General features: G+C 40.1%; 1 protein-coding gene across 5 annotated transcripts in view; it reads right to left on the bottom strand.

Moving 5' to 3' along the window:
* Positions 1 to 1,226: 1,226 nt before the first annotated feature.
* LOC120569768 (alsin-like) overlaps positions 1,227 to 24,717 on the bottom strand; it is a 31,723-nt gene continuing 8,232 nt past the window's right edge. For 2 of the 5 annotated variants that reach the window (XM_039817830.1, XM_039817829.1), the window contains 30 exons: positions 23,173 to 23,341; positions 21,735 to 21,831; positions 21,355 to 21,432; positions 20,658 to 20,885; positions 20,170 to 20,341; positions 19,681 to 19,876; positions 18,374 to 18,439; positions 17,879 to 18,038; positions 16,925 to 17,056; positions 16,129 to 16,257; positions 15,774 to 15,797; positions 13,966 to 14,036; positions 12,462 to 12,528; positions 11,739 to 11,917; positions 11,268 to 11,333; positions 10,873 to 10,971; positions 10,450 to 10,614; positions 9,989 to 10,100; positions 9,249 to 9,326; positions 8,815 to 8,951; positions 8,359 to 8,514; positions 8,134 to 8,248; positions 7,013 to 7,170; positions 6,770 to 6,868; positions 6,398 to 6,580; positions 6,214 to 6,259; positions 4,021 to 4,082; positions 3,302 to 3,451; positions 3,008 to 3,104; positions 1,227 to 2,801 (listed from right to left, as the gene is read on the bottom strand). In XM_039817830.1, coding sequence (XP_039673764.1) covers positions 2,763 to 2,801; positions 3,008 to 3,104; positions 3,302 to 3,451; positions 4,021 to 4,082; positions 6,214 to 6,259; positions 6,398 to 6,580; positions 6,770 to 6,868; positions 7,013 to 7,170; positions 8,134 to 8,248; positions 8,359 to 8,514; positions 8,815 to 8,951; positions 9,249 to 9,326; positions 9,989 to 10,100; positions 10,450 to 10,614; positions 10,873 to 10,971; positions 11,268 to 11,333; positions 11,739 to 11,917; positions 12,462 to 12,528; positions 13,966 to 14,036; positions 15,774 to 15,797; positions 16,129 to 16,257; positions 16,925 to 17,056; positions 17,879 to 18,038; positions 18,374 to 18,439; positions 19,681 to 19,876; positions 20,170 to 20,341; positions 20,658 to 20,885; positions 21,355 to 21,432; positions 21,735 to 21,831; positions 23,173 to 23,341 — 3,530 coding nt within the window. In that variant the 3' untranslated portion in view covers positions 1,227 to 2,762. The remainder of the gene's footprint in view (positions 2,802 to 3,007; positions 3,105 to 3,301; positions 3,452 to 4,020; positions 4,083 to 6,213; positions 6,260 to 6,397; positions 6,581 to 6,769; positions 6,869 to 7,012; positions 7,171 to 8,133; positions 8,249 to 8,358; positions 8,515 to 8,814; positions 8,952 to 9,248; positions 9,327 to 9,988; positions 10,101 to 10,449; positions 10,615 to 10,872; positions 10,972 to 11,267; positions 11,334 to 11,738; positions 11,918 to 12,461; positions 12,529 to 13,965; positions 14,037 to 15,773; positions 15,798 to 16,128; positions 16,258 to 16,924; positions 17,057 to 17,878; positions 18,039 to 18,373; positions 18,440 to 19,680; positions 19,877 to 20,169; positions 20,342 to 20,657; positions 20,886 to 21,354; positions 21,433 to 21,734; positions 21,832 to 23,172; positions 23,342 to 24,717) is intronic. The other 3 variants (XM_039817832.1, XM_039817831.1, XM_039817833.1) reach the window with 3 other exon arrangements.

The following is a 24,717-nucleotide window of genomic DNA, read 5'->3' as shown; positions in this document are numbered from 1 at the left end:
TGTTACATCTGTATTACACTACACTGCAGTCGTTTTAATAACCAAAGGAAAGAAAACTGTCCCAACACATACATGTCTACATTCTGCAAAAAAACTTCAGTGACAATAAATACAGTACAAACACATTTCAGTAACGGTGAAAGAGATAAAATGATTTTGAATCAAATCTAATTGAACAGCTGCTTCTCTATCATTTTGGCAAGTTTTTTTATTTTTTTTTATTTGTGAATACTGCAGTTCAATCTGACTGACATTTATTCCTGACATTAAAACAAGCTTAGTTAATCAAGTCAGTAACATTGACGGCAGTATCATTACGCTGGAAATCATCATGGTTCTCAGTGGATTTTTAAAAGTTTAAAATTAAAATGATTAATAATAAGCCAGGGTTGTGGGAAATTCTCTCATATAGGATTTATACTTTTATTATATCTCTGATACATAATTTAATCTAATAATAAATTAATGAGTAATATTTCTTTAGTGATTTAAAGGTCCCCCAGGTTCTTAAAAAAAAACAAAAAATTGAATTGAAGTCAGTTTGTCATGCCAGATTGTATTCATAAACTTTTACTTTTGCCATAACAAGGAGCATTTTAAAAAGAAACTGAGAATTATTATTTTTGATGTCCTGAAAAGATCTGACAATACAGTACAGTACAATACAGTCACAAAACAAACTGACAGAAAAAGAAAGTTTTAAGGACCTTGATGGTTTTTGTTAGCTAACTAACAAATTAGCTGTATTAAAACACCCAGTGATAGACAATGATGGCATACATATGCCATATTTCTTTGATTTTAGAGAGTGCAGTAGCTCATAAAAGAATAGTGACTTTATAAAATGCCCCATTTTACAATGTGAATTAATCCTTTAGTGGACGCACACAGTAGACATCACTTTTTCGGGCTTAACCTTTCACCAAATTTCATTAAAATCAAAAAGTTTTTTGACAAATCCTGCTCACAAACTAACAGGACACAAAACAGAATGTCCTTTATGGAGACAGGGAACAATCCTGGAATATTTTTATGTATATTTCTATAAATATATATATATTTTTAAGGTAACCTGGATGCCAAAACGATTGCACGACAAAGTGAATATAATCTGTCTTCAAACACTCTCCTGGCTGTTTGTTAAACTAAACTAAAAAGCTGTCAGTGCAACATGACAAGTGTCCCTCGTCAGATTTGTTCATACATGCTCACCCTCCAAACCCCCGCCCCCACTACACACACATTATAACAAACTAATTGAAATATCTCAAAGAGAATGAACATTTCCTTAATGCTTAGCTAATCAGTGTTCCCTCATTACTTATCTTAAGTAAAGTAAAAAATCATTTCCCTCTGTAGTGACAGGTTACTGCCCTACTGGTCAGCTTATTGTATACTAGTTGAGAATATCAGACCTGAGACAAACTACTTCATGGTTAGTTTCAACATGCAGAAGCACGCACAGGTTGGGTTTGTATTACAGGACAGTATGTCGTAAGTGTTCAAAAACTAAAAATTATTTTAACAATCTAAAGAAACTGAAAGTCTCTTTAGTGTCACGTACACCTCCCTTGCATTCAAAAAGGTACTACATTTGTTTGGGAAGTGAGAGGAGATGCTACTGAAATGGAGCATTTTTGATTTAAATATGCAAACAGGAAGGAAGACGATTTGCATCTAATTTACATTTGCAGGAACATACTGTTACACGAGAAGTTAAGGTTTCTGAGCTGGTGATTTTGGTTTGGCTTCTGAGGAAGAAATAGCAAAACCACGGCTGAGACATCAAGTGCCTCAAGCTGTTTCACTGTTTTCACACAAAAACTCAACTATGCGACTTTTGAGTTGTATTCTGTTAAAAAAGCAGAACCCTTCATCCAGTCTGCTTTTCAGACTGACCCTGACCCTGCTGTATTAACACCATCTGTGTCTCCTGTAGCTGTCTCAACTGCTCAAAGTTAAATAAACTGCAGCTACCATATACAGTAAGGTACCCGCACCGCAGGTTTCATTCACTTTTGATATTTGATAAGTAACAGTGAATTTTACTGTGGTTGGAGATTTACTGTTAAATTAAATTAAACTTGTGGAAAATCACAACTCTAAAACCTTGACGTTCCCTTTGAAGAGTGCCTGACCTTTAAAACAATATATACATTATTGTTTCGATTTTCAGTTAATAGCCCATTATGTTCACTGACTTCATCAGTGATGTGGTTAGTAAGTTCCCTTTGTCTGGAGTAACATACAGTCCAACACCTCACAGGGACCTTACTGTATATTCTTTTGAATCACCCTTTAGGGAAAAACTGTCAAATAAAAAATACTGTAAATGAAAACTGCACTGTTGTTACACCTTTTCAACAAAATTGTTATTGTTGAAACTGAGTATTACTGAAAATCTAATGTAACGACATCTTCCCAAATGTTATGAAGACGATAATGCAGTTTCCTAACCTGTCCAGAAGAGGGTGATGTGTTACTTCCCTATTAAAACTGTCTACCATTAAAAAAAGAAAAAAAAGAACTTTGGTGTGCTGTAACATACTGAAAAGATCAACCGTGAACGAGGTAAGAGACATCATTTCTCCGTTTGACAGAAGGAGTAACACTGTGAGTGCAGCTTCCCAGTGGCATCCAGTAGAATACTGGTGGGTTGACTCGTTTTTGTTCCGGCAGCTTCTATGTGCTAAGCACATGTGCCTCTTCCGGCAGTGCATGCATTGCTGTTTGTTGACTGTGTGGTATCTTGCTTTCTGCTCCTACAAAGCCGACTCATGCTGGATCTGGATGTAGCAGGCCTGCAGCAGAGTCATTTCATTGATGATTAACTCAAGAAGGACTAACGACTGATGTTGTTGAATATATTATAGGAAATAAGAAGGATTATAAGGCTGCTCAATCCTCTAAATGTCTTAGTCTTAATGTCTTTAGTTAATAAACACATTTTTCACCATGAGGCATTATCTGTGCGTGTGTGCGTGTGTGCGCGTCTTGGGGGTCCCACCTTCAGTGTGGTGAACATCAGTCCCATCTCTCCGTGCTGAACGTTGGGATCCATTAAATCTTCTATCAGACTGACCTCAGCTCCCAGGTTCCTGATCCTGGAGAGCAGGGCAGCAGAAACACAACATGTTCAGTCACCAGCCTGCAGTGCCTGCTACGAATGAGCTAATTGGTAACAGATATTGTATACAGCTAAGCTACATTAGCTGTATACAGAGTAATAACTGAATGACAGTAAACAATAATTAAACAAAGGCTGTGTCTGTGCGTGTGTGCGTGTGGTAACACTGTGCACCTTGCCCTGAGCACAACATAGAGGAAGAGAGGGAGCAGGTCATCCATGCACCACAGGAAGTTGCTATTCAGCATAGGTTTTACTTCCTGGGTCAGTTCCTCAAATGTCTTCTGGATGACGAGGAGTTTGTCTGACGGAGTGAAGGTGGTGCTGCATGTGTCGGGAGACATACATTTTTTATTTATATACACATGATAATGCATTTTTTGGGCAATGTCCTAAGTTGCACTGTTATGCAAACAAAAGAAATTTTGCTGAAATATTCTGTCACAGCCTTGGTGAAGGGATGAGGTTTGCTTGTTTTTTTGTTTTCCAGTACTGGTGGTAAAACTTTTAAAATTGGACTTGTGGCTGAGTGAAACCTCTTTTCAGTCCCTCCATCAGTTTGCAATCTTGTTATCACAAGAATGAGTGAAAATTCAAATAACAAAAAAAAACTGTTAAAGATTTCATGCAAACTGTCTCGAGCCCCAATAATCCAACGGATTCCAACGGATATCCAAAAACGGTTTCTGCCCCAAAAGCTGTAAAAAAAGCACCATGTACCCCCCTGGCACACATCACAAGATACGCCAAATCAATGAAAACCATTTCAAACGTTGTAACTAAACTGTACCATATCCAACCATCATCTAAGACTTTCACTTTTAGAGTTTTTTTTAGGAGCGGTACATGGTCTGGGAGAAAATATAAAAACACCACAAACACATGGCAGCTACCTGATTTGTTGGAGTGTCTCTACAGCAGAAACAAAGCAGGCATCTTTACTGCTGGACACAATCTGTGATAAAAGTAAAGAAAATCAGTTATAGAGGAAAAAAAAAAAAAAATGCAACATCACACTTTACACTTATGTTAGAATCACAGGTAATCCCTTATGTGAGTTAGTGCTGGTGGAGGAAATAGAGTGCAGGAATTGAGAAAAGGTCCATGTGGAGAAAATAGTACATTTAGTATGTGACAACTAATCAGCTGTCTGACTCGTGGAGGAAGCATACTGGAACATTTTTATTCTGTCCACAAAGCAGCATATCGTTCACTTCCCCGTGCCCCCCTAGGGAAGTCTGATCACTGTTTAATTCAGATGGTCCCCACCAAAAGATCGTTTTGGTACGTGTGGACGTGGCCCTCACTAGCCAAACCAGTTCAGCATACATCTAAAAGATGGACGACAGAGGCAATTGGGACGTTACAAGACTGTCTAAACACCACTGATTGGGAATCCATGCGTGCCACTTGTGACTCCATAGACTCATACACAGACGCTGTGTGTTCATGTATTTCCTTTTGTGAGCAAACCTGTATTCCCACCAAAACTGTGGTGAAATATAATAACAAACCCTTGTTCACAAAATCCCTCAGGGTACTTAGGAAGATCAAAGAGCAGGCCTACAGGGAGAAGAATGGAGAGGAATACAGGCTTACTAGACAAAAGCTAAATAAAGCCATAGGAAAGCAAAAGCTGCCTACAAAGTGAGGATGGAGGAACAAGGATGACTCCTCTTCAGCCTGGAGATCATTGAAGAACTTGACAGGTTATAAAAATAAAATACAACAAGTCACCCCATCTTCTAAACTGGCCAATGATTTTAATGTATTTTATACCAGATTTGAGAGATCTCCCTGCCCTTCCCCCTCCCCTTCCAGGTGGGATCTGGGTGTCATTCCCACACTGCCTCATAATCATGAAGTCCCATTCAGGGAGGGGGAGAACACCACCCCTCAAAATAAAGCCCCCTTTGATATTGAGGAGAAGGACGTGCACCGGCTATTTAGCTGGCAGAATGTAAGGAAAGCAGGTGGCCCCGATGGGATCTCGCCTGCCACCCTGAAGCACTGTGCCAGTCAGCTCGCTCCAGTTTTTACAGACATTTTTAATCAGTTGATTGTCTTATGCAAGGTTCCAGCTTTTTCTCAGTCATCAACCATTATTCCAGTACCGAAGAAGAACAGTGCCGTGGGCATGAATGACAGACAGACCGTTGGCCCTTACATCAGTGGTTATGAAATGTCTTGAGCCGCTGGTTCTGTTTCATCTCAAACCCATCACAGCTCTCCATCTTGATCCACTGCAGTTTGCTTACAGGGCAAACCGCTCAGTGGATGATGCAGTCAACTTAGGCCTGCACTATGCTTTGGACCACCTTGACTCTCCTGGCTCCTATGTAAGGATGCTGTTTGTAGATTTCAGTGCCAACAAACCCAACAAAAGACAGTGGAAATGGTGATAGACTTCCGCAGATCCCCCTCCTCTCTCCCACCCCTAACCATCAAGAGCTCTGTTGTGAAGGAGGTGGAGTCATTTAAATTCTTAGGCACTGTCATCACAAACAACCTGAAATGGGAGGAAACCAGTTCCTCCATTATCAAGAGGGCTCACAGTGGAATGTTTTTCTTAAGGCAGTTAACCAAACTGAACGTCTCCAGCTCTGTTCTGTCTAGGTTTTACAGAGCCACTGTGGAAAGCCTTCTGTCAACATCCATTACTGTATGGTTTGCCCTCAGCATCGGCCCAGGCGAAGAACAGACTGCAGCGCGTTGTGCGCACAGCAGAGAGGCTGACTGGACAGAGGCAGCTGTCAATCAGTAGTCAGGAAGAGGGCAGCTAAAATTGCTGCTGATCAGTCCCATCCAGCAAGTGACATTTTTAGGCTGATTCCCTCAGGAAGAAGGTACAGGGCGATGAGGACAAGCACCTCGCGCCACCTCAATAATCTTTTTCCAAGAGCCATTTCCCTTCTGAATAGCTGATCCATTGCCCCCAACCATCACTATTTTATCTTTGGATTATTTCATTATTAATTGTTTTAAGCATGCTTATGCAGCTATGAGCATATACTGTTTGTCAAGCTTCTGTTACTGATGTCAAATTCCTGTCTGCTGATGCATTTGGCGAATAAAGTGATTCTGACCTGCTTTTTCTCTCCCAGAATTGACATCCACACAGGCCAGAACTTCCTACAAGAGAAACAAAAAGTAAGCATGCAGCTCTTACCACAAGTACACTGTTCATCTAAATGCCATTTAGAGACAGAACTTGTGGGTGTACAAACAAATGTGTGTGTCTCCGTGTGTTTGTTGACTCTACACACTCACTCCTGCACTCCCAGGAAGCTGAGCAGTGACTTGTCGGGCTGTTTGTTGAGTCGGAGGATGCGCTCCCAGTACTGGGTCTCCTTCTGCTCCTCTTGCAGGCAGTACAGGGTAAAGAGAGGAGGGTAGAGTCGAGGAAGCAGCTGAGGGAGGAGCAGAGAGGAGCAGCTCACCACCACAACACTGCTGGAGGAAAAAGGTGGAGGAGGGAGAGGAGGAGAGAAAGGGAGATGAAGGTTCTACATACAACACAACCTGTCTATTTCAACAGGTATGAGGTGGATAAGCTGACAAACTTATCGTTTCAACAATGATCCCATCTGATCGGAGTCTTGTTTGGATCACCACAGCGTGTTTGTGTGTGTTGACACTCACTATTGCTCTGCTATGTTAGAGTTGTGTCCGCTTTGAGATGGAGAGGCAGGGGGGTCTGGGATGATGCCGCCATCATCTGGTAACCCCGAAAACAGAAACCTGCAGGCCACAATTTATGTTATTTAGTAAAGTGACGTAAATCTTTTTATTTATTTTTTTTAAACATACCATGCAAAGTACACTAGATACACGTCTACTGAAGCAGTGAAGAGGCAATCAAAAAAAGAGAGAACTTGAATCTACCTGATAATGCTGTAGAAATGTGTAAGGTAAGCCAGAAGCTCCTGGACGGCATGGCTGAGCAGCCTGCGGTTGGATCCCACACCGACGTAAGTCATCCTGTAGGCTGTCACCAACGTCTCCACCAGCCAGCCCAGAGGGTGATGAGGGGTCTCACACGCCTGACACACACACACACGCACACACACACACACACGCACGCGCACACGCACGCGCACGCACACGCACACACACACACACACTTAAGTATTACGCAGACAAAACCACAGCTAAAGGAACAGACCGTGTTTTCTTTGATTCAGTCGGAGACTAAGGCAGTACCTGCCCTTCTTTAAGGTGCTCTAAGCGATGTTGACGACACTTCTTGTTGACGTTCGAAGTATTTTCAAACAAAACGAGGCTAGCTCACCCCTCCCTCCTCCTCATCACGTCCCCTCTCCCTCCGTTCCGTGCTTCCAAGCACTAACCCACGCCCCAAATCCTTCTTGTCGGCTATTGGCTGGAACGCCGGAAGATTGTTTGTTATGTTTCTTGGTGCAGGTTGGTGCAGTTTGTTTTTGTTGGCGTTTGTGGAGCCTGGGCTGTCTACAGAGACCGCGTTTTTTTAAAGTGTGTTCAGGGGACATGCAGCTCGCGGATAGTGAGGAGAAGAGGTTTTCTGTATGTGACAAAAAATTTTGTAGCCTAACAAACGCATGCCATTGCTTAAAGCACCTTTAAAAAGGTACTTTGAACATCAGGTACATCTGCAAAAATGTCCTTATGTGTACTTCTTAGATATTTTCCCTCTTCACCCATTCTCATTAGACAAAAGCCTGATAGATTCTTCACTTGCCAGTTTATTAGTGTAGTACACTTAGTTAACTAAAACCACTGTAATGCAGTCAAAAACAACAGTCCTGCAATAAATCAGACCTTCATAATGTTAAGACTTTTAGGTGTTGATTAAATAATTTATGGTGCTGGTTAATTGTATTAAGTTATACTAAAAGGTATTTGTAATATTTTGTTTACCAGATTATAACAATAAGGATTGACAAAACAGCAAAAGCACATCATGTTATACCTAATTTATGTTGTATCAGTCTGTACACACATACGCACGCTCGCGCACACACTTTTACCTTGATGAGGTATCTTCGTATGTTGTCATAGTTTGCGGTGGTCACCGGTTCTCCGTGCTGAGGAATGATCTCCAAACACTCCAATACTTTACGCTGAGACCTACTGAGATCTGGGCTACACACACACACACACTTAGATATGACAGCTGCATATCTAAAAAAAAAAAAAAAAAAGGTATGATACCATTTACATTTGCTTCTCTGTGTGTGTGCTGCTGGATCTACCTTTGACGTCGTGCAGTTGTTATGGTAACAGCGATGTTGTCCCAGGCCACAGTCCTCTCTCCTCTCCCAGGAGCATCACAGCCCAGTCGACTCCAACATTCATCAAACACACAGAGCCATCTCTGACCTGCAGGCACCATGTACTGACCCAGCCTGCTGCACATGCACACATATAAACACAACATGACCACCAGATGATACAAAACTCTGTCTTAGACTTGAATACCCCATTTCCAGTAACAACTATCTGCCTCACAATAATATTCACAATAGATTAACACACCTGAACAGGTAATATTAATATTAAAAGACATAGACATGAATATGAATAGACACCTGCATACTTCTGGACTAGCTGCTCAACATAAGTGCATTCACATGGCATTATTTAAATCAGAAAATCAGTTCAGGACACAGGTTAATTCCAGGTTTTTAAGAGTACAAAGTAATACTCACAGCAGGCTGTTTCTCTCTTTGTTTTCTGGTTCATCTGCAGCTGGTTTGGTGTAAGTTCCAACCACCTTCAGCCCTGTGGTCCACTCTCCACTGAACATGCCCTGCAGGCAGTCACCATTAGCCTGGGATAAAACACCCTGAAGAAAAAGGGAAGGGAGTTAAATGGTATGAAATTATAGTCTTGCAGTTGTATTGGTTGGGTTTTTTGTTGACTGACTAGGGCTTCTTGCTAGTAACATGGAACCATTTGGTGAGATTTTAAGTTGGAATTAAGTACAAAAAGACAAGTAACTCATTTTCAAAATGTATTCCGAAACAAGAAGACCCAGTTACATTACGAAGTAGTAAAAACATGGACAAGATACCCGTCTGCTAGAGAGCATAACAAACAGGCAGACAGAGCACATAGATCAAAAGGAGATGGCGCTTTCTACCTTCCCGTTGACAGTCCAGTCATCAGAAAACTCCCCATGTAAAACGGTGTCATCATCTGACATCAACAGACCTGGACCCTGATACACATCAAACAACAAATAACAATTACACATTGAAATTATTTTATTTACAATGTTTTCATCTTATCATTGCCTGAAGTCATTTGGTACCTACAGTTGATAATGAGAAAACAAAGTGGCACCACCTCCTGTCTTTAAGTGACACTACACATCAGAGCATCCGCATATAAGTTGCTGTCATCCACCAAAATCTACTTGGTAATCCAGGTATAAAGCTCCTAAGACAAATGTTTTTTCAAATTCCTTGGCACAAAAATCTTGCTTTGGACTCAAACATTGGACTCAAAGCCTGTATATGTTTTTATAAATGATGCCTCATCGGCACCATTCTTAAATGTTTTGTATTGTTTTTATTTATATATATATATATATATATATATATATATATATATATATATATATATATATATATATATATATATATATCTATCTATCTATCTATCTGTATTGTGTTGTCTCTATGGACCTCTGTGTCTTGAATAAAGTTGATTGATTGAATACCTCCTTTAAGTGGAAAACTCACGCAGACCTTGTCAAAGCACACTGATGCCTAAACTTCCTCAGACTGTTGAAGGCAGTTGTGCAGTTGAATCTCTTTACATCCAGCCATTAACTGTATATGCTAGAAGGATGAAGTACATATTTTAGGGTGAACTTACACACATCTTGTTGTCTCTGAAGGTCCCTTCAAAGTACACACCACACTGGGTGACGACCACAGCGCTGCCATGCCGCTGCTCTTCCAACCACTGTCCCATGTACTTCTCACCTCTGGGGAGAGCAAATGGGAGCAGTCACTAATGACAGTTTGTATGTCTTCATGTACAACATTTAAATTAACTTAAAGTAAAATCAAGTACAGAAAGGAAAATGCCTGTTTGCAGTAACAAATGTACGCAAGATTCCTCTGAAATGCTTTGGACTAACAACTAAAACCATACTTGATCATAAAAACAAACTGTGCTTATTATGCATCTCCCAAATAATCAATTTTTCAGCTTATGTTACGAAAATGTGGATGTTCTCCTGAAATGATATAGTCATTTATTCTTCCTTTATAAGCCAATATTCTCTCTCTTACTGAAGCTTTCTTGGGTATGAGCCAAACCATTAATCAGACCTGGTGATGTCATCGTAGACTCCATATCCCGTCTTCCTGTCGTGGACCCACTGGCCAATGAAAACACTGGAGGAGTTCTTGGTCAGCCTCCCGGAGCTCAGCATGCCATAACCGTGCCGCTGCCCATCACAGAAACAGCCCTCGTACACCTCACCATTGGCATACCTTCAGCAGGTAGAACCCACAGAGACATGAATACACACACAGATAGTGGCTCTCTGTATGTTCATGTGCAGAGCAAGGTGCTAAGACTGACAGGGTTGTGGGTGTGGGAGTCAGACATGATGCCCAAAGACTGAATATTGCCTTTACATGAGTGACTTGATCAGTCTGTGACTTGGTTATGTACAACTTATACACAGGTCATTTGTCCTATGCTACCCTCTACTTTACTAAAAAGTTAGTAGAAAACAGTGTACTGACTTGTACTTGCCGAAACCATGGATCTTGCCATCTCTCCAGTATCCTTGGTAGCTGTCTGGCTTCTTTAGCACTTTGTTAGGTATTATACACTCTCCATAGCTGGAAAGAGAATAATAAGAACAATTGTACAAACTATTGAGACAACAGTTTAATCTTTGCTAGTTAATTACACAGATATAAATAGCAAAAACCACCAGCTGATTTTAGGCATACTGGATGTTTAAAACAGAACAGGACTAAAAACTACCACCACTATTTTCTATAGTATAGTATTTCAATATTTTAACTTCTGATTACAGATCTCCCTAAAAAGGTAGAGAGATGTGTCATATTGGAAATGAACAACTTTACACGTTAACCATCTCTTTAGTACTATACCAGGTGAATGTACTTACCCATCCTCCTGTCCTTTCTTAAAGTTCCCGCTGTAGGTCCGTCCATCTGGCCACTTCATGGTGCCTCTGCAGAGGCAAATACATGTAACTATCCAACTATTTGCACAAAGCCAGTTTTACACTCTGTAGCCATTTAATTAGCTACTACAGGAGGAATCACCTTCAGCCTTCCTTCTAACAAAGTCTGTATTCAACAATGCTGGAAACTGTTGTTTACAGTCAATGCTGACTTCACTCACTCCCTGCTAATACTTTGATTGATCAATTTACTTTCACGCTGTTCCTCTTCCCCACACAGGTTTCTACTACTACCGATTTGAAATTTGTAGGCTTAACTAATGTCACTGTCGTCATCCTGAAACCATATCCAAGAGTTTACAGAGGGCTGCCAAAAACTAATGCACACACTTGAAAATACATTTCATGGACACACCTGTACGCAAACATTATTCCACACACACACACACACACCTGCCATGAACTCGTCCTGCCAGCCAGCTCCCGGTGTATTGGCCGTCTTTAAACCGGCCCTCTCCGGTGAACGTGTATGAGGCAGTGCGAGACATTGCTGTCATCCCTGGGGAAGACCCCTGACTTGCACCACCCAGCACCTGATCCACCGCCTGGTTAATAGACCGTAGCCACTTGTTCTGGAGAGAGACAAAACAAAAGTAGAGAATTCTGAATTAAATGAGACATCATGAGACATAATCATTATGCAATATGCATTGACAGAAATGTGAGTGCCTCCTGACTAAAACTAATAAAGTATCTATCTATCTACCTACCTACCTACCTACCTACCTACCTACCTACAAAAAAACGTAAAAATATTTATCAGCATATTAGGAAAGTTGTGTTTTAGTGTCAGATATTTGTATTTGATGCTTGCAGCGGATGGCCAAAACATGAAAAGCTGTTAGTAGTACAGTACATTGAATAGAAATGTTCCGCTTTCTTGCTGTTGCAGTAATCATGCCGAACCATTGATAATTCCAAGACACGGTTAATATTTATCACAAAATGTCATAATACTTCTTAATATTAAAAAAACATTCTACATGCAACCTTAATCATTTAAATTGTTGTCCTAAATTTGCAGCATCATTTGCAAATAATAATATGCATAAAACTTCTTGAATAACAAACCATGCTGCAATAAGTGGGTAATAAGTGTATAAACCATAAATGTACCTTTTCTTGTGGTGTCGAAGCCACCAGGGTGAAACTCTCCTCTGGACATGTAATTTTGATGGCATAGCTGAAGACACACACGACAAAGACAAAAATAAACTTGATCTGCATAAAATGTTTTAACAATGAATGACAAACCATTTTTCAATCTGTGACACAGACATCAACCTTCACCGCTATGTATGATGTAGTTCCAGAGATATACCCAGATATCAGCCCAACAGCAAGCAACCACCAAGGCTGAAGGCTGTTTTATGGTCCTGCGCAGGTTCCATGCAGAGCTTTCGCCGTAGCCTACGTAAGTGGCCTGATGTTTATACTTGTGCGCTGGTGTGTGTGTCGAGCCGGCATGTGTGTTTTTGTGTGTGTGTGTGTGTGTGTGTGTGTGTGTGTGTGTGTGGGGATTGTGTGGTAGAGCGAGGGAGAAGTGAGAGAGTGACGCGATTAGCTTTGGAGCGAGTAGCGACTCTGGAGTCATAGTGAGAGAAACAAAGTGTCTCCCCTGTGTTTTCTGACCACGGTGGGAAATCTGTAGCAGGAAAAGTGAACCCTCTCCTTGATTTCATGTTGTTTATGGAGAAGGAGAACCAGGAAATGAGTCGGGGGAAATGCAACGCTACCAAGCCACGGCCGAGCGACGTGCGTCACTGCGGCGTGTAGTTATATTTTTCGAGAGGTGCACATCAGGCTAGGGCGTAGGGTCTGGCGTAGATGCAGAGGGGTCTGTGGGGGTACGCCGTCGATTCGACGCACAATTATAAAAAGGCCTTTAATGTTCACCAGCACTGAAGTGCCTTAAAAAGCAGTTCATCTATTAGCCACTAGATGCTGGAGCCAAAGAACTGAGTCAATAAAAAGTGAATGACGAGAACTCATTTCACTTCCTCCAATGCGTGTCTCTGGGAAAATGGTTCCATTACCTTGATATTACAGTTTAAAGAGCAATTTGTTTCTTTAAATAAAAGCCATAATGTTTGCTGCTAGCTTGACCCGCTTCAGCTCCATCCATGGGCAAACAAAAAAAGATTTTCTGAGTGGTAAACTCAAAATCCACAATCTTTCAGACCTGGGTGACATCACACTGTGCCCATGTTTGTGGTATAAGCAAACAAGGCTGAAGCTATAGGATAACATTACTGTACATGTTGGGGTAGATGACATGTCTTATCATCATGAACACCGAATTTCTTTTTTTTTTTTTTTTTTTCTTTTAAAAATGATTTTTTTGTTGGCATTTTCAGGCCTTTACTTGACAGGACAACTGAAGACATGAAAGGGGAGAGACGGGGGAACAACATGCAGCACATGGCCGCAGGTTGGAGTCGAACCCGGGCCTGCTGCGCCGAGAAGCAAACCTCCACACACGGTCGCTCGCTCTAACAACCGAGCCATCCGGGCGCCCGAGGCTCACTGATTTTATAGCCACATCCATCACTTTTTATTAGCATTAGTCATGCTAGCTTTGTTATTCAGTCTGGATTTTTTTTTTAAACCAACAACTCACAGTCCGCTGCTGTCTTCAGTAAGTGGTTTTGCCCACAGACCGGTCAGAGGGTAGACGTGATGTGTGGAGAACTGCAGAGAGAGACACACAGCAACGGTTCAGGTATTTTATCACCATCTTTCTGCAGATGTGGGACATTGATACTTCTCACATTATCTGAGACTACCAAATCAATGTTTACAGAAATGACCCATATATATTTGCCTCTTTACATGTCTCACTGTAGTTTTGAATATTCTTGTGAATAAGGGAAGTTATACAAAATATCACAAATGTAATTTCAGTTTTACTAGTGTGTGCCTGTAAGGAATGTTGATTTAGATGTCACTGTACGGTAACACCACTACCTAATTCTATTACAAAAATCACCTACTTGTCAATAGTTTCCTCTATGGAGTTTTGACTTTCATGGTATTTCATTAATGGGTCCACATAACTCTTGAAAAAAAAAAAAAAAAAATACTAAAAACTTAAAAAAAAAAATATTTCACAAAGCATATATTAGGTTTGTCTTATCTCAAGTAAGTTTCAAGTCTCTGATGGGTTTTTTCCCTATATACTGGAATTAAAAATAAAGGCTTCCTTGAAGGTAGTGAATGTAAAAATCTACAGTATGCTTAATTTTTTTTACCAATGGTTCACCTAAACAAATTTTAGTTTTTGTTAAAGAAGGAAAAGAAAATCGCTATACTCAATACTATCGAATCGCAATAAATCGAATCTGCACCCATGTATTGTGATTAATCGAATCAGGACAAAAGCATATTGTCTGTCCCAGCCTTAATGCTTTAGAGAATGCTTAGCAACAATACCACGTATGTGTGATTTATTGATGCTTGCAGTATAACTTCGTCCAGTTTAACTAACAAATCTCAACTATTAAATGTACTAGGCAAGATATGTATCCATGTGCAATGCAGGATTAACACCATATCAAAAGGTCTACTACACAACACAGGACATCAACCCAAAACCACACAGAGAGAAATAGTACAGATTTCACCACTATCTGCTGCCTATTTATACACCAACCAAAGCAAACAGATAGGAGGGCAAACTATTAGTTAGGATTCAGTACCAAACTATTTTATACTGAAACAAACACAAAGTAGAGAGGGAGAGACACACAGGACAAGTCAAGAGTAAATATGTTGTCATCTAATCAGTGACAAACACGTTGTCTTGTTGCTTGTGTCTTGGATCAGATGCTTTTGAAAGCCATGCAGCTGTGAGTTGCATCCTTTCACCAACATGAGCTACTGCAACTATGACCTCATCTATTTTCAGCACTGATTGATTAATGTTACGGTTGCAAACACGTCTAAACTCATATCCACACACACAGCAGCCTGTTTGGTAGACAGACATCAGGACAACGTGTACAAACTAAATCTTAACACAGAACATTTGCAATGCTAAGGTGTGCAATATTACAAAGCCCAATAATAATTCAGTTAGTCTACTCTCATTGGGGTTAGGGTTGAAAAATGAAAAAAACAAAACATTATAACCTATAGGATTTATTGTAAGGCTCTTGGCCTGAACTACATTAGTTTATACTAGATGTGCCTAATAAACTGGCAACTGAAAAAATGTATTGGGTTTGGCATGAACAATCTCTATAATGTTACAGAAAGTCCTGTGTTAACATTTGTTTGTTTATTTATTTGCTTACTAATCCCTTGTGAACCTGTCAGAGTGTAAGCACTGAAGAGAGGCCGACCCGCCCATGCTGCTGCAGCGCTAAGCTCAGGGTGGTTAAACCTGTTGGAGGTGAAGTTTGGTAAACTGGTGCCAGATATACTTACAAGGTTCTGAGAGGGAATGGCAGCCTAGGTGAATAAAAGATACAATGTACAAATATAAACTTTATTTACACAACATGGTAGATGTCAAGAAACTACACGAGGACAGATCCAGTGGAAGCTTTGTCTGATGTGAACGAGACTAACAAAAATCCTGCGGATTTTCTCTGATGTAAGCGTTGTGCTCGCTCCGCCCTGCAGTAGGCATCGTTAGCCAATCTTATTTACGTATAAACTTCTGGCTGTAAAGAAAAAACTGGTGTCCATCAAGGATTTAAACTACCTAAAAGTAGGAGAAAAACAATATAATTTGGATATTATTTTTACAGATTTTTTGTGTTTGCATGTGTGTGTGTACCTGTGTGTGCACCAGTGTGTCATTGAATAATATGAACCAGTGGTTGGAGAACCGCCCGGCATTCTGGAGAGTCAGAGATCTGTTGCTGCTTTCACACACCACACGACGCTGTGGGAGACGCAGGACCTCCTGATGAACAAACACACATGTATATTTGCTGGTTAGAAATCTGACAAACTGTTGAAAACAACTGTGTCTTACACTTTAGAGTAGATGGACATGCTGCATTTATGAATTCCCACCTTGAGACTTTCTGTACAACTGTAGAAAACACTGCTGTCAGCTGCAATCTTCCCATTTTGGTGACTTTGAACTTGTGTGTGTTTATTTAAAAACAATTTTTTTTTACAAAATTCATCATTTTGGAGTTAGGGTTTGGGTTACCCTAACCCCAGCCGTACCACTGACCTAACCTCAGCTATCTGGTAACCTAGAGGACTCGAGTGGTAAAGCTCATATTGGAGCAAGTGGAATTACCCAAGTGCCCCCTGTTAAGGTCAAAAAGCTCTCTTTGTGAATAATAATACATTTAAAAGGAGCAAACAGACAGCAATATTTGCTAAATTAAAATGTTCCTGTATCCTGTGAGCAGGAACAGCCTCAGTCCTGGGTAGTGAAATAAATGTCACAAGTACAGTATAGGATCTCAGAGATATTATTTTGAACAGCATACTCTCTTTGTCTTCTGTGTATCGTAGTTTGGCAATGTAAAATCTCTCATCGTTTTCTCACCCAAACAGTATAATCAGGAAGAATGATAGCAGGTCTAAATAACTTAACACAGAGTGGTACTCACAGTAGTTTTTCCAGAGTGGGTCTTCCAGAAGAGGAAGGTGGTTTCAGCCTCCTTCTTCTTCCTCAACAGGGACAAAGACAGGGAGTCATACTGACCACAGCCCTGATGGAGGGACTGATACTCTGTAGTTAACTAGGTGGGAGAGAAATTAAGAGAGGTTAAAGGGATACTTCACCGATTAGCATTAAGCTTTGTATCAGTAGAAACCCGGTAGTATTTTTGAATGACCGTGCTTCCCTCCCTCATGTCCCCCTGAGACGAGACGAGAGCTGTATTGTGTGTCTGGAAAAAAATGTTAATGTTAATTCTGCCCACAAAATGGAAGAGACAGTGGAATATTTTCTATTCCTTAACTTCTGCCAAGACGGCAACACTCTCTAAATCTGTTATTATGATAATAGTAAATACATATAAAGTATGTAACACTGCTCACAAAATAACCACTCTCAAGAGCTTGACAGGAGTGTAATTATGTTAAGGAGACTGAAAAACAATAGAGGAATGTCTATTACCAGTAAAAGGTTTTGGAAATCACCAAACTGCTCAATTCAGTAGTAAAGCCATATTCTCTTCACATGTTGAACATGGAAATAAAAGACTGCTAAGCTTTAGTTTGTCATTTTAAATGTATTTTATTTACTGCTAAATAACTATTTCATATGTACATTTTTGTTATATTATGTAAGCTACAGTATCTCTGTTTCAATGTGACGATACATTCAAAGCTTGTTTTTTTAACCATTCTTACTATAACTTTATAAACTATCTGAACAGGTGTTGCAAAATGGGGAGTATCTTATATTGAAGCTAATGCAATATCAGTAATAAGTTACGATACATCCAAAGTTACTCATGGGAAATAAACACATTTGGAAAAGGTGGAAGAGAAAAGAAAAAGAGAAGATCAAAAGAGTGTTTGAGTAAAAAACAACAAAGAGAGAGCTTCCTCCTCACCACATCGTAACAGGCTGCCAGTTTGAGCAGGACTCGGCTATACTGGTGGAGTTGCTGCAGAGGCCAGTACAACAAGGAAACCAGATCAACATCACCACTGACAGACTGGTCCGATACACACAGCTGAGCGAGCATGGTCTGCTGAGAGCCTAAACACTCACTGGACAGAAACACACAGAGAGACAAAGAGACATACCACTCAAGACTCAATTATCTTCAGTATTTTAATCTAAATATGTGTTTGTTTTCAGTTGATGGGAGCAAATCCATTTGCTTTTCTAAAAATGTTCTGTTTGGCAACTCTGCACAGGATCACTTCCTGTGTTTTAAGTTTGTGGTTTGTTTTGGGAAAACAAATACAGAATAGCTGGCTATTTAGCACGAGCATGATCATCAGCATTAATGGTGAATGTTTTCTCTGCTAACATTGGGGCAAAGCCAAGTGAGGTTAGCAGGACTCAAGTGAAAAAAATAAAATAAAATAAAGGAGCTTACAGTGAGAGTTTATGGAGTGATCGGAATCCGCCCATCACGTGGAAGTCACCTAGTGAAGAACAATACCTAGAGAGACAGCAACAGAGAGAGGAAGAGATGTTAATTTGGGTTTTCACTTGAATTCACATACTAGATACAATATAAAAATGTCAAATGTACTAGTCCTGGGTAAAAACCAACTTGTACCCTCCGTCCGTTTACTGTTTGCACTATCTACTGTCAACAGAAACTTTGCAAGCTTTAACTATTTGCTCTGGAAAATCAGTGCCACCATCCTGGTTTGTGTTTTAAACCCATGTAACTGGTTTTCCAAATTCTTTCCAGAAAATCAGTTTACAGTTTGGTTACAGTCTGGACAATAATAATTCATTCAAAAAGCGTTGTATTCAAAGAGATTTATGGAGTCATTGACAGTACATATTTTGTATGTAGGGTTGTAAAATTCCAGGAATTTTCAAAGTTGGAAACTTTCCATGGGACTTAATTTCCATTAGGAATTAATGGGGAAAAAAATGGATATTTTAAATATTGCTTGTTATAATACTGTTAGTCTATAACAGGGAATTTAAATGTAGTAAAAAAACCAAAAAAACATCTTGCAGCATAATCTTGGTTAAAACAACCTGATTTAATGCAACTTCAGTTGAATGTCCTCCCATATTCGTCAATGACATGCACGCACGCTGTAATCAGCATAGGCTACTACATACTTATACCATTGCTATTATTAACCTATGTGTGTTAATTGTATAGCCCACTAACCGTAGTACATCAAAATTGGAATGTTTAAAAAATTCCCCAGCTAAACCTTTCATGGAAAGCAATATAAAAATATCCAGTTTATTCCCATTAATCTCCATTTATTCCGGTTAATTCCCATGACAGTTTCCAAATTGGAATGTTTCCAAAATCCCCCATCTGAACTTTCCATGGAAAGTTTCCGGAAATTTACCGGAAAAAGTTTCGCCCCTTTGCGACTCTAATTGCATGTGGGGTCTTTTGTTACAAAAGGGGACCATTAACATTGAGACAAATAATATAAGCTGGTATTTACTGTAATTTTTTAACTGTTAAAACTGTTAATGGTGTTAAATGAGAGTTTAATACAGTTTCTTTACTGGCACTACAACAAATAAGTAAATGAGAGGAACATTAAAGCACATGGAAAGAGTTAAACTGGGACTAAAACTCCAAGAAAATCCACAATAAGCAGGAGACATGTATAGGTATATTTGCTATAAAAAAAATATGAGAATGTCCGTATTAATAAATACAGTATGGGCTTTTCACAAAAAGGTGAACCTTACTCTTTATAGATGTCCAGAAAGTGCTCAGCATGTGTCAGCAGGGGAAGGGAAGTGACATCACAGCCCTGCACATCATGCAGGAAGTAGCTGAGTGACGTGGAGTGTCGACCGATCAGGAGGCTCAGACGAACAAAACTCTCACAGAGAGAGAAGAAGAGATGAGTGCATGGCTCACCTAACGACGGACACACACTCTCTGTGCAGGATAACACACAGACACAAATATTAAGTTGATGCTTTACTACTAATTACCACTTATTAGATGCTCAAAATTTATTATCTCACAGATAATTTGTTGTATTGTATGCACAGTTTTGTTTCTATTTGCAACAATTTCATATGTTTTCATTTACATTTAAGATGAACATTTAAAGTCACATATTCAAAATCCCCAATAGTAAGGGGGTCGGCGATGGAAATGCAGAGTAGATGCATAACAGCAGTTGGTGCTAATCAACAAAGATGGAGCCAGTACAGAGATGCTTTCACCTCTGTTGCGTAGCGGTGTGAGGAGGCGCTCCGTGACGGTGCTTGACCAGCAGTAGAACTGTCTCTCTCTGGAGGCCAGCTCATGGATAGCTGAGATAAAACCCATGACGTTCTGGTCTGCCAGCACCGCACAGCTCTGACCGCCACTGCACACAGTGCTGATGTAACCCATCTACACACAGAAGAAATACTTGTTAGTCATACATTAACAGCAGGATTCCAGTAATCGTGTGGTTTCTCGCTGTTGCTTCTATGTTTTGTAATGTTTCTCAGCATTCTCTTGACATTCTCCCTTTGTTCCACGTATATCCACCAGATTTCAAAATGGCAGCTGTGAATGACTACCGTCTCTGTGTGGTGTGTGTATCTGTTTAAAGATTTCGGTCAATACCACAAATATAACTTTATAAAAGGATACTTCTTTGTACTTTAACCATACTGAAGTATGAGTAATAAACTACAAACAGTTGTGTTAAGGACCTACAAACCTCCATGCAGAAGGGCAGCAGGGTGGGTCTGACTGTATAACTCTCCGCTCTGTTGGGGGACCTCTGACATGAACTTTGACTCTGGTGGGACCTCGGACTCGGCGCTGACGTTGGCTCATGCTGCTGGCCGCAGTACAACAGGACCGGCTGGACACAGTCTCCATCAGCCAGGAGGAGGGAGTGGCTCTGACCGGCTGACACGTCCCAAACCCGAAGACCGTCAGACAGCTACAGTGGCCAGCCAGGGACAAAACACAGAATGCTATTAGTCTATTTACTGATTTGTTATAGATCTGTCTATAGGATTACTTACTACTGTACTTATTTTTATATGTTACCACCTGGCACACAGTGCTATTTTCTTCTCACTATCTGTTATTTCAGCACATTTGCATTCATACTGTATGTCCTTGAGTATGTTTTACAATACGAACGACATCCCTCGATATGTTCATTTATAATTTTCAGTAATACATTTCTGTGTAATATGCTGTTAGGATATGGCATACATTGATTGATTTATTGACTAACTGATTCACTGATTGTATGAATGACTGAATTTATGTCAAAAAAAAGAAATGAGAAATAAGAAATAAGCATTTCAAGAAATAAATCAATATATGACTAAACATGTGAAATACTGTAAATTAGTTAAGCACTGACTGAATGAAAGAAGAGACATGACTGACTGCTCTACCTTTGCCTGTTGAGGTACAGTGACAGGACTGTTGACATGACCGAGCTGTCCACACATGTTGCTGCCCCACGAGTACACCTGAAAAACACAAGATAAGTTAATTGGTGTAAATGTGTGTGTGCTCTCGTACTTCTATGTTTGTGAGGACCAATTTGACTTTTAGATGACTACATTTCAGTCAGTCGTCACTTCTCTAAAGCATTGTATCAGACTTGATTTAAAGCTTAAGGTTAGACTTAGGTTACTTAGGGTAAGGCATGTATTTGTGATGGTTAAGGAATAGTGTCAGGGGCCAAGGAGCATATTATGTCAATGAGAGTCTTCATACAAACATACAATTACATGTGTGTGTGTGTGTGTTTGTGCTGTGTGTAAGTTACCTGGCAGTGAGCAGTGAGAGCCAGTGAATGGTGTGACCCTGTGGCGACTTTGATTACCTCCTCCCCTGTCAAAGACTTGATACACAGAGGCTGGAGTCTGGACACACACACACAAACACACACTGCAACAGCTTGTCTACATTGGAGGCATTTCAGCTGCGTTTTTATCCAACACGCATGTCTGCACAGGCCACATAACGGCTTGAATTTCACTAGAACTGCTTACACCTAAACACAACCCAAAGTGTATTTTTAGTATATGCACGTTTTACATACTACTACAGTGACTATCTGACTGTGCTAACATGCTGCTCATATTACACAGACATCGTGTAAGAGTTATAAGTCTAGTCTTGTGTATTTCATTTCTTTGTGTCTTTTAAAGTAAGTGCATTTCACAGAATTTATTTTCTTATCTGTAAAGTAAGTACTATGACACAATTACAGCGTTAATATATTAATAATAATTATATAATGATTTATTTTTAAATGTATTAATGACGTTATACTCCTAATTTTTTAACGTTTAAGTAGTTAAAATCTAACTAATTAACTGTCTTTAATTAACTGATTTACCCAAAGGGCCCTATATTAACGATCTAAGCGCACTGTGTGAAGCACCTGGCGCGGGTGCATTTAGGGCTTGTACGAATCCACTTTTGCTGGTTTAACGGCGGAAAAAAGGGTCCGTGCCCCAGGCGCATGGTTCAAAAGGGTTGTCCTTAGTGTCTTCATTAATTCATAGGTGCATGTTATGTTTTGGGCGTAACATGCACCTTGGTGCATTGCTATTATGATGGCGGATATTTCACATTGTATTTTTATTTTTAATCTTTTGCATGTTTGTGTGCTGCTGCGCTTCCCTTTGTGTGTAACAAGCATAGTGTGCACGCGCTGTTTACGAGCCTAGGCGCATTTTACTAAAGTGCTGTTAAAATAAAAATAAAATTCTGTGTTATTGAGTTTAGACCAGGTTTTTGTTGGTCAATGGCACGATCACTTTCCACTGCCCCAAGATAGCAATATGCCAAGAATTCACCTGAACACATCTCCATGTAAGGCCAGCACGCCCACGGGCGCAAAGATGGGCGCAGGTGCATTTGCTATTTAAACGACGCGGGCGCTGGACGGTAAATTGACAACTGTGTCGGTCTTAAACTAGCAAAGACACTTGCGTCGGGCTTTGCGCTGAGCGCGCCGGGTGCAAGATAGGGCCCAAAATGTTAACACGGCTATAACGGCATGGCATTTTCACATGGAGCCAGTGAAGACTGAACCTCCAAATCTGTTGCAGGACAAACTGTTATACTGACGGTTTATGTCAAATTATTTTCTTTTATACTGATTTATGTTAATGTGTAAGAATATATTATAAGTATTGTAGCTATTATAAGTGGGGATATACTATAAGCGTATGTGTGTACTTGTGTGTCCACACCTAGCGAGCTGATCTCCGTGGCCCAGTTGCCCCTCAGACCCGCGGCCCCAGCTCCACACTTCTGTCTCCAAAGACGGCAGCCCGTCTCCAGCCTCCTCCGCTGCAGCGACCTGGGACCAACCAACAGAGGATGGCCTGCAGGCACAAGACCGCAGTTGTCGTGGAGACCCTGAAAGAAAAACACATGATCTAATGGTAAAGTCCTGGTAACAGTGTTGTTTCAACCAACTGAACCATCACCTACTAGTTACATTTGAGCATCTGTCAAGACTGCAAAAGCCCTTCATCCGTCATACGTAACAACAGCCACTACAAACAGAGGAAGTAGATAATGTGTCTCAAACTACAACGACGACGAAGGAAATATAAGACATGAACAAAAATCTATATAAATGTCACATATAACAAGTATAACATAAGGCTGTAGCTGGTCTGTGTTGCCTCATCTCTACAAACAATGTGCACAGAGTTCACATACAATTTTCTCACCAGCCTAAATAAATGTTTGTTCACACCACAACAGGTTTGGTATGAACACGCCCTAATAAACTAGTGAGCTCCCAGCATCCCAGCAAGAGATGAGTTGTGTGGAAGATAATGAAGTTGTTCAGCCACACAGGCTAACAAAGGTTATACATTATTTACTGCCATTCAATATCTAATAAATACATAAAGCTTTTGAGGACTACTAAAACTGAAAAAGGTCTATATGGGGGATGGTTTTAGGATGTGTGTTGAAGGATGAGGGACTTTCATTCCGACACTTATGAAACTCTGGGCAAACCAGAAAACAAGAAGTTTGTCTGCTGTGTCTGATAATTTCCCTAAAAGGTCCAACCATGTATTTTGTGGCACTATCGATACACTTCATACATTCTCCTGTGGATATATAAAGTGTAAAGAGACTTTAAATGATTAATTGAGCATAATACGATTAAGGGTAAAACATCACAATAATCGTCATTTGGCTTAGGCAATATATTGTGACTAAAGGACTTTCTGATTTTTATGTGGTCATTTTTATTATCTTATAATAGTTAATTATTATGTTATCTCAAGAAAGCAAATAATGTTATCTCAAGATAATGATACATTTGTTATGTGAGCATGTGTATGCTGTAATCTTGACTTCCATATCAGTTGATCTGAGCTCATCAGATCCAGGAAAACCCATTATTGCTCAGTGTGTCAAAGTGAAAGTCAAACAAAGGCAGAAATTGTATTGTGTGTTTTATTTGAGATAAAACGTGTATTCTTGTTCCTTGTTAGCCAGGCTGCAACTTCACAGAGTAACCCATTTCAGTGATTCTGGGGATATTGTTTACTTCATTGGTACTAGATAATTTGTGTGTATTTATGTATATGTGTATTTGTGTCTGTGGTGGCCCATTTAAATCTCATTATCTGTACACTTAGTATGAAGCTTGCACCAGCAGACAGTTAGCTTAACCTAGCACAAAGACATAACAGGGCGAAACACCTAGCCTGGCTCTGTCTAAAATAAAAACAATACTACTACCAGCAACTCTAAAGCTAGCTAAAGCA

The sequence above is a fragment of the Perca fluviatilis genome, chromosome 12 (assembly GCF_010015445.1).
Source record: "Perca fluviatilis chromosome 12, GENO_Pfluv_1.0, whole genome shotgun sequence".
Lineage (NCBI taxonomy): Eukaryota > Metazoa > Chordata > Actinopteri > Perciformes > Percidae > Perca > Perca fluviatilis.
The sequence above is the reverse complement of the archived record's forward strand: the minus strand, read 5'-3'. Positions and strand labels throughout refer to the sequence as shown.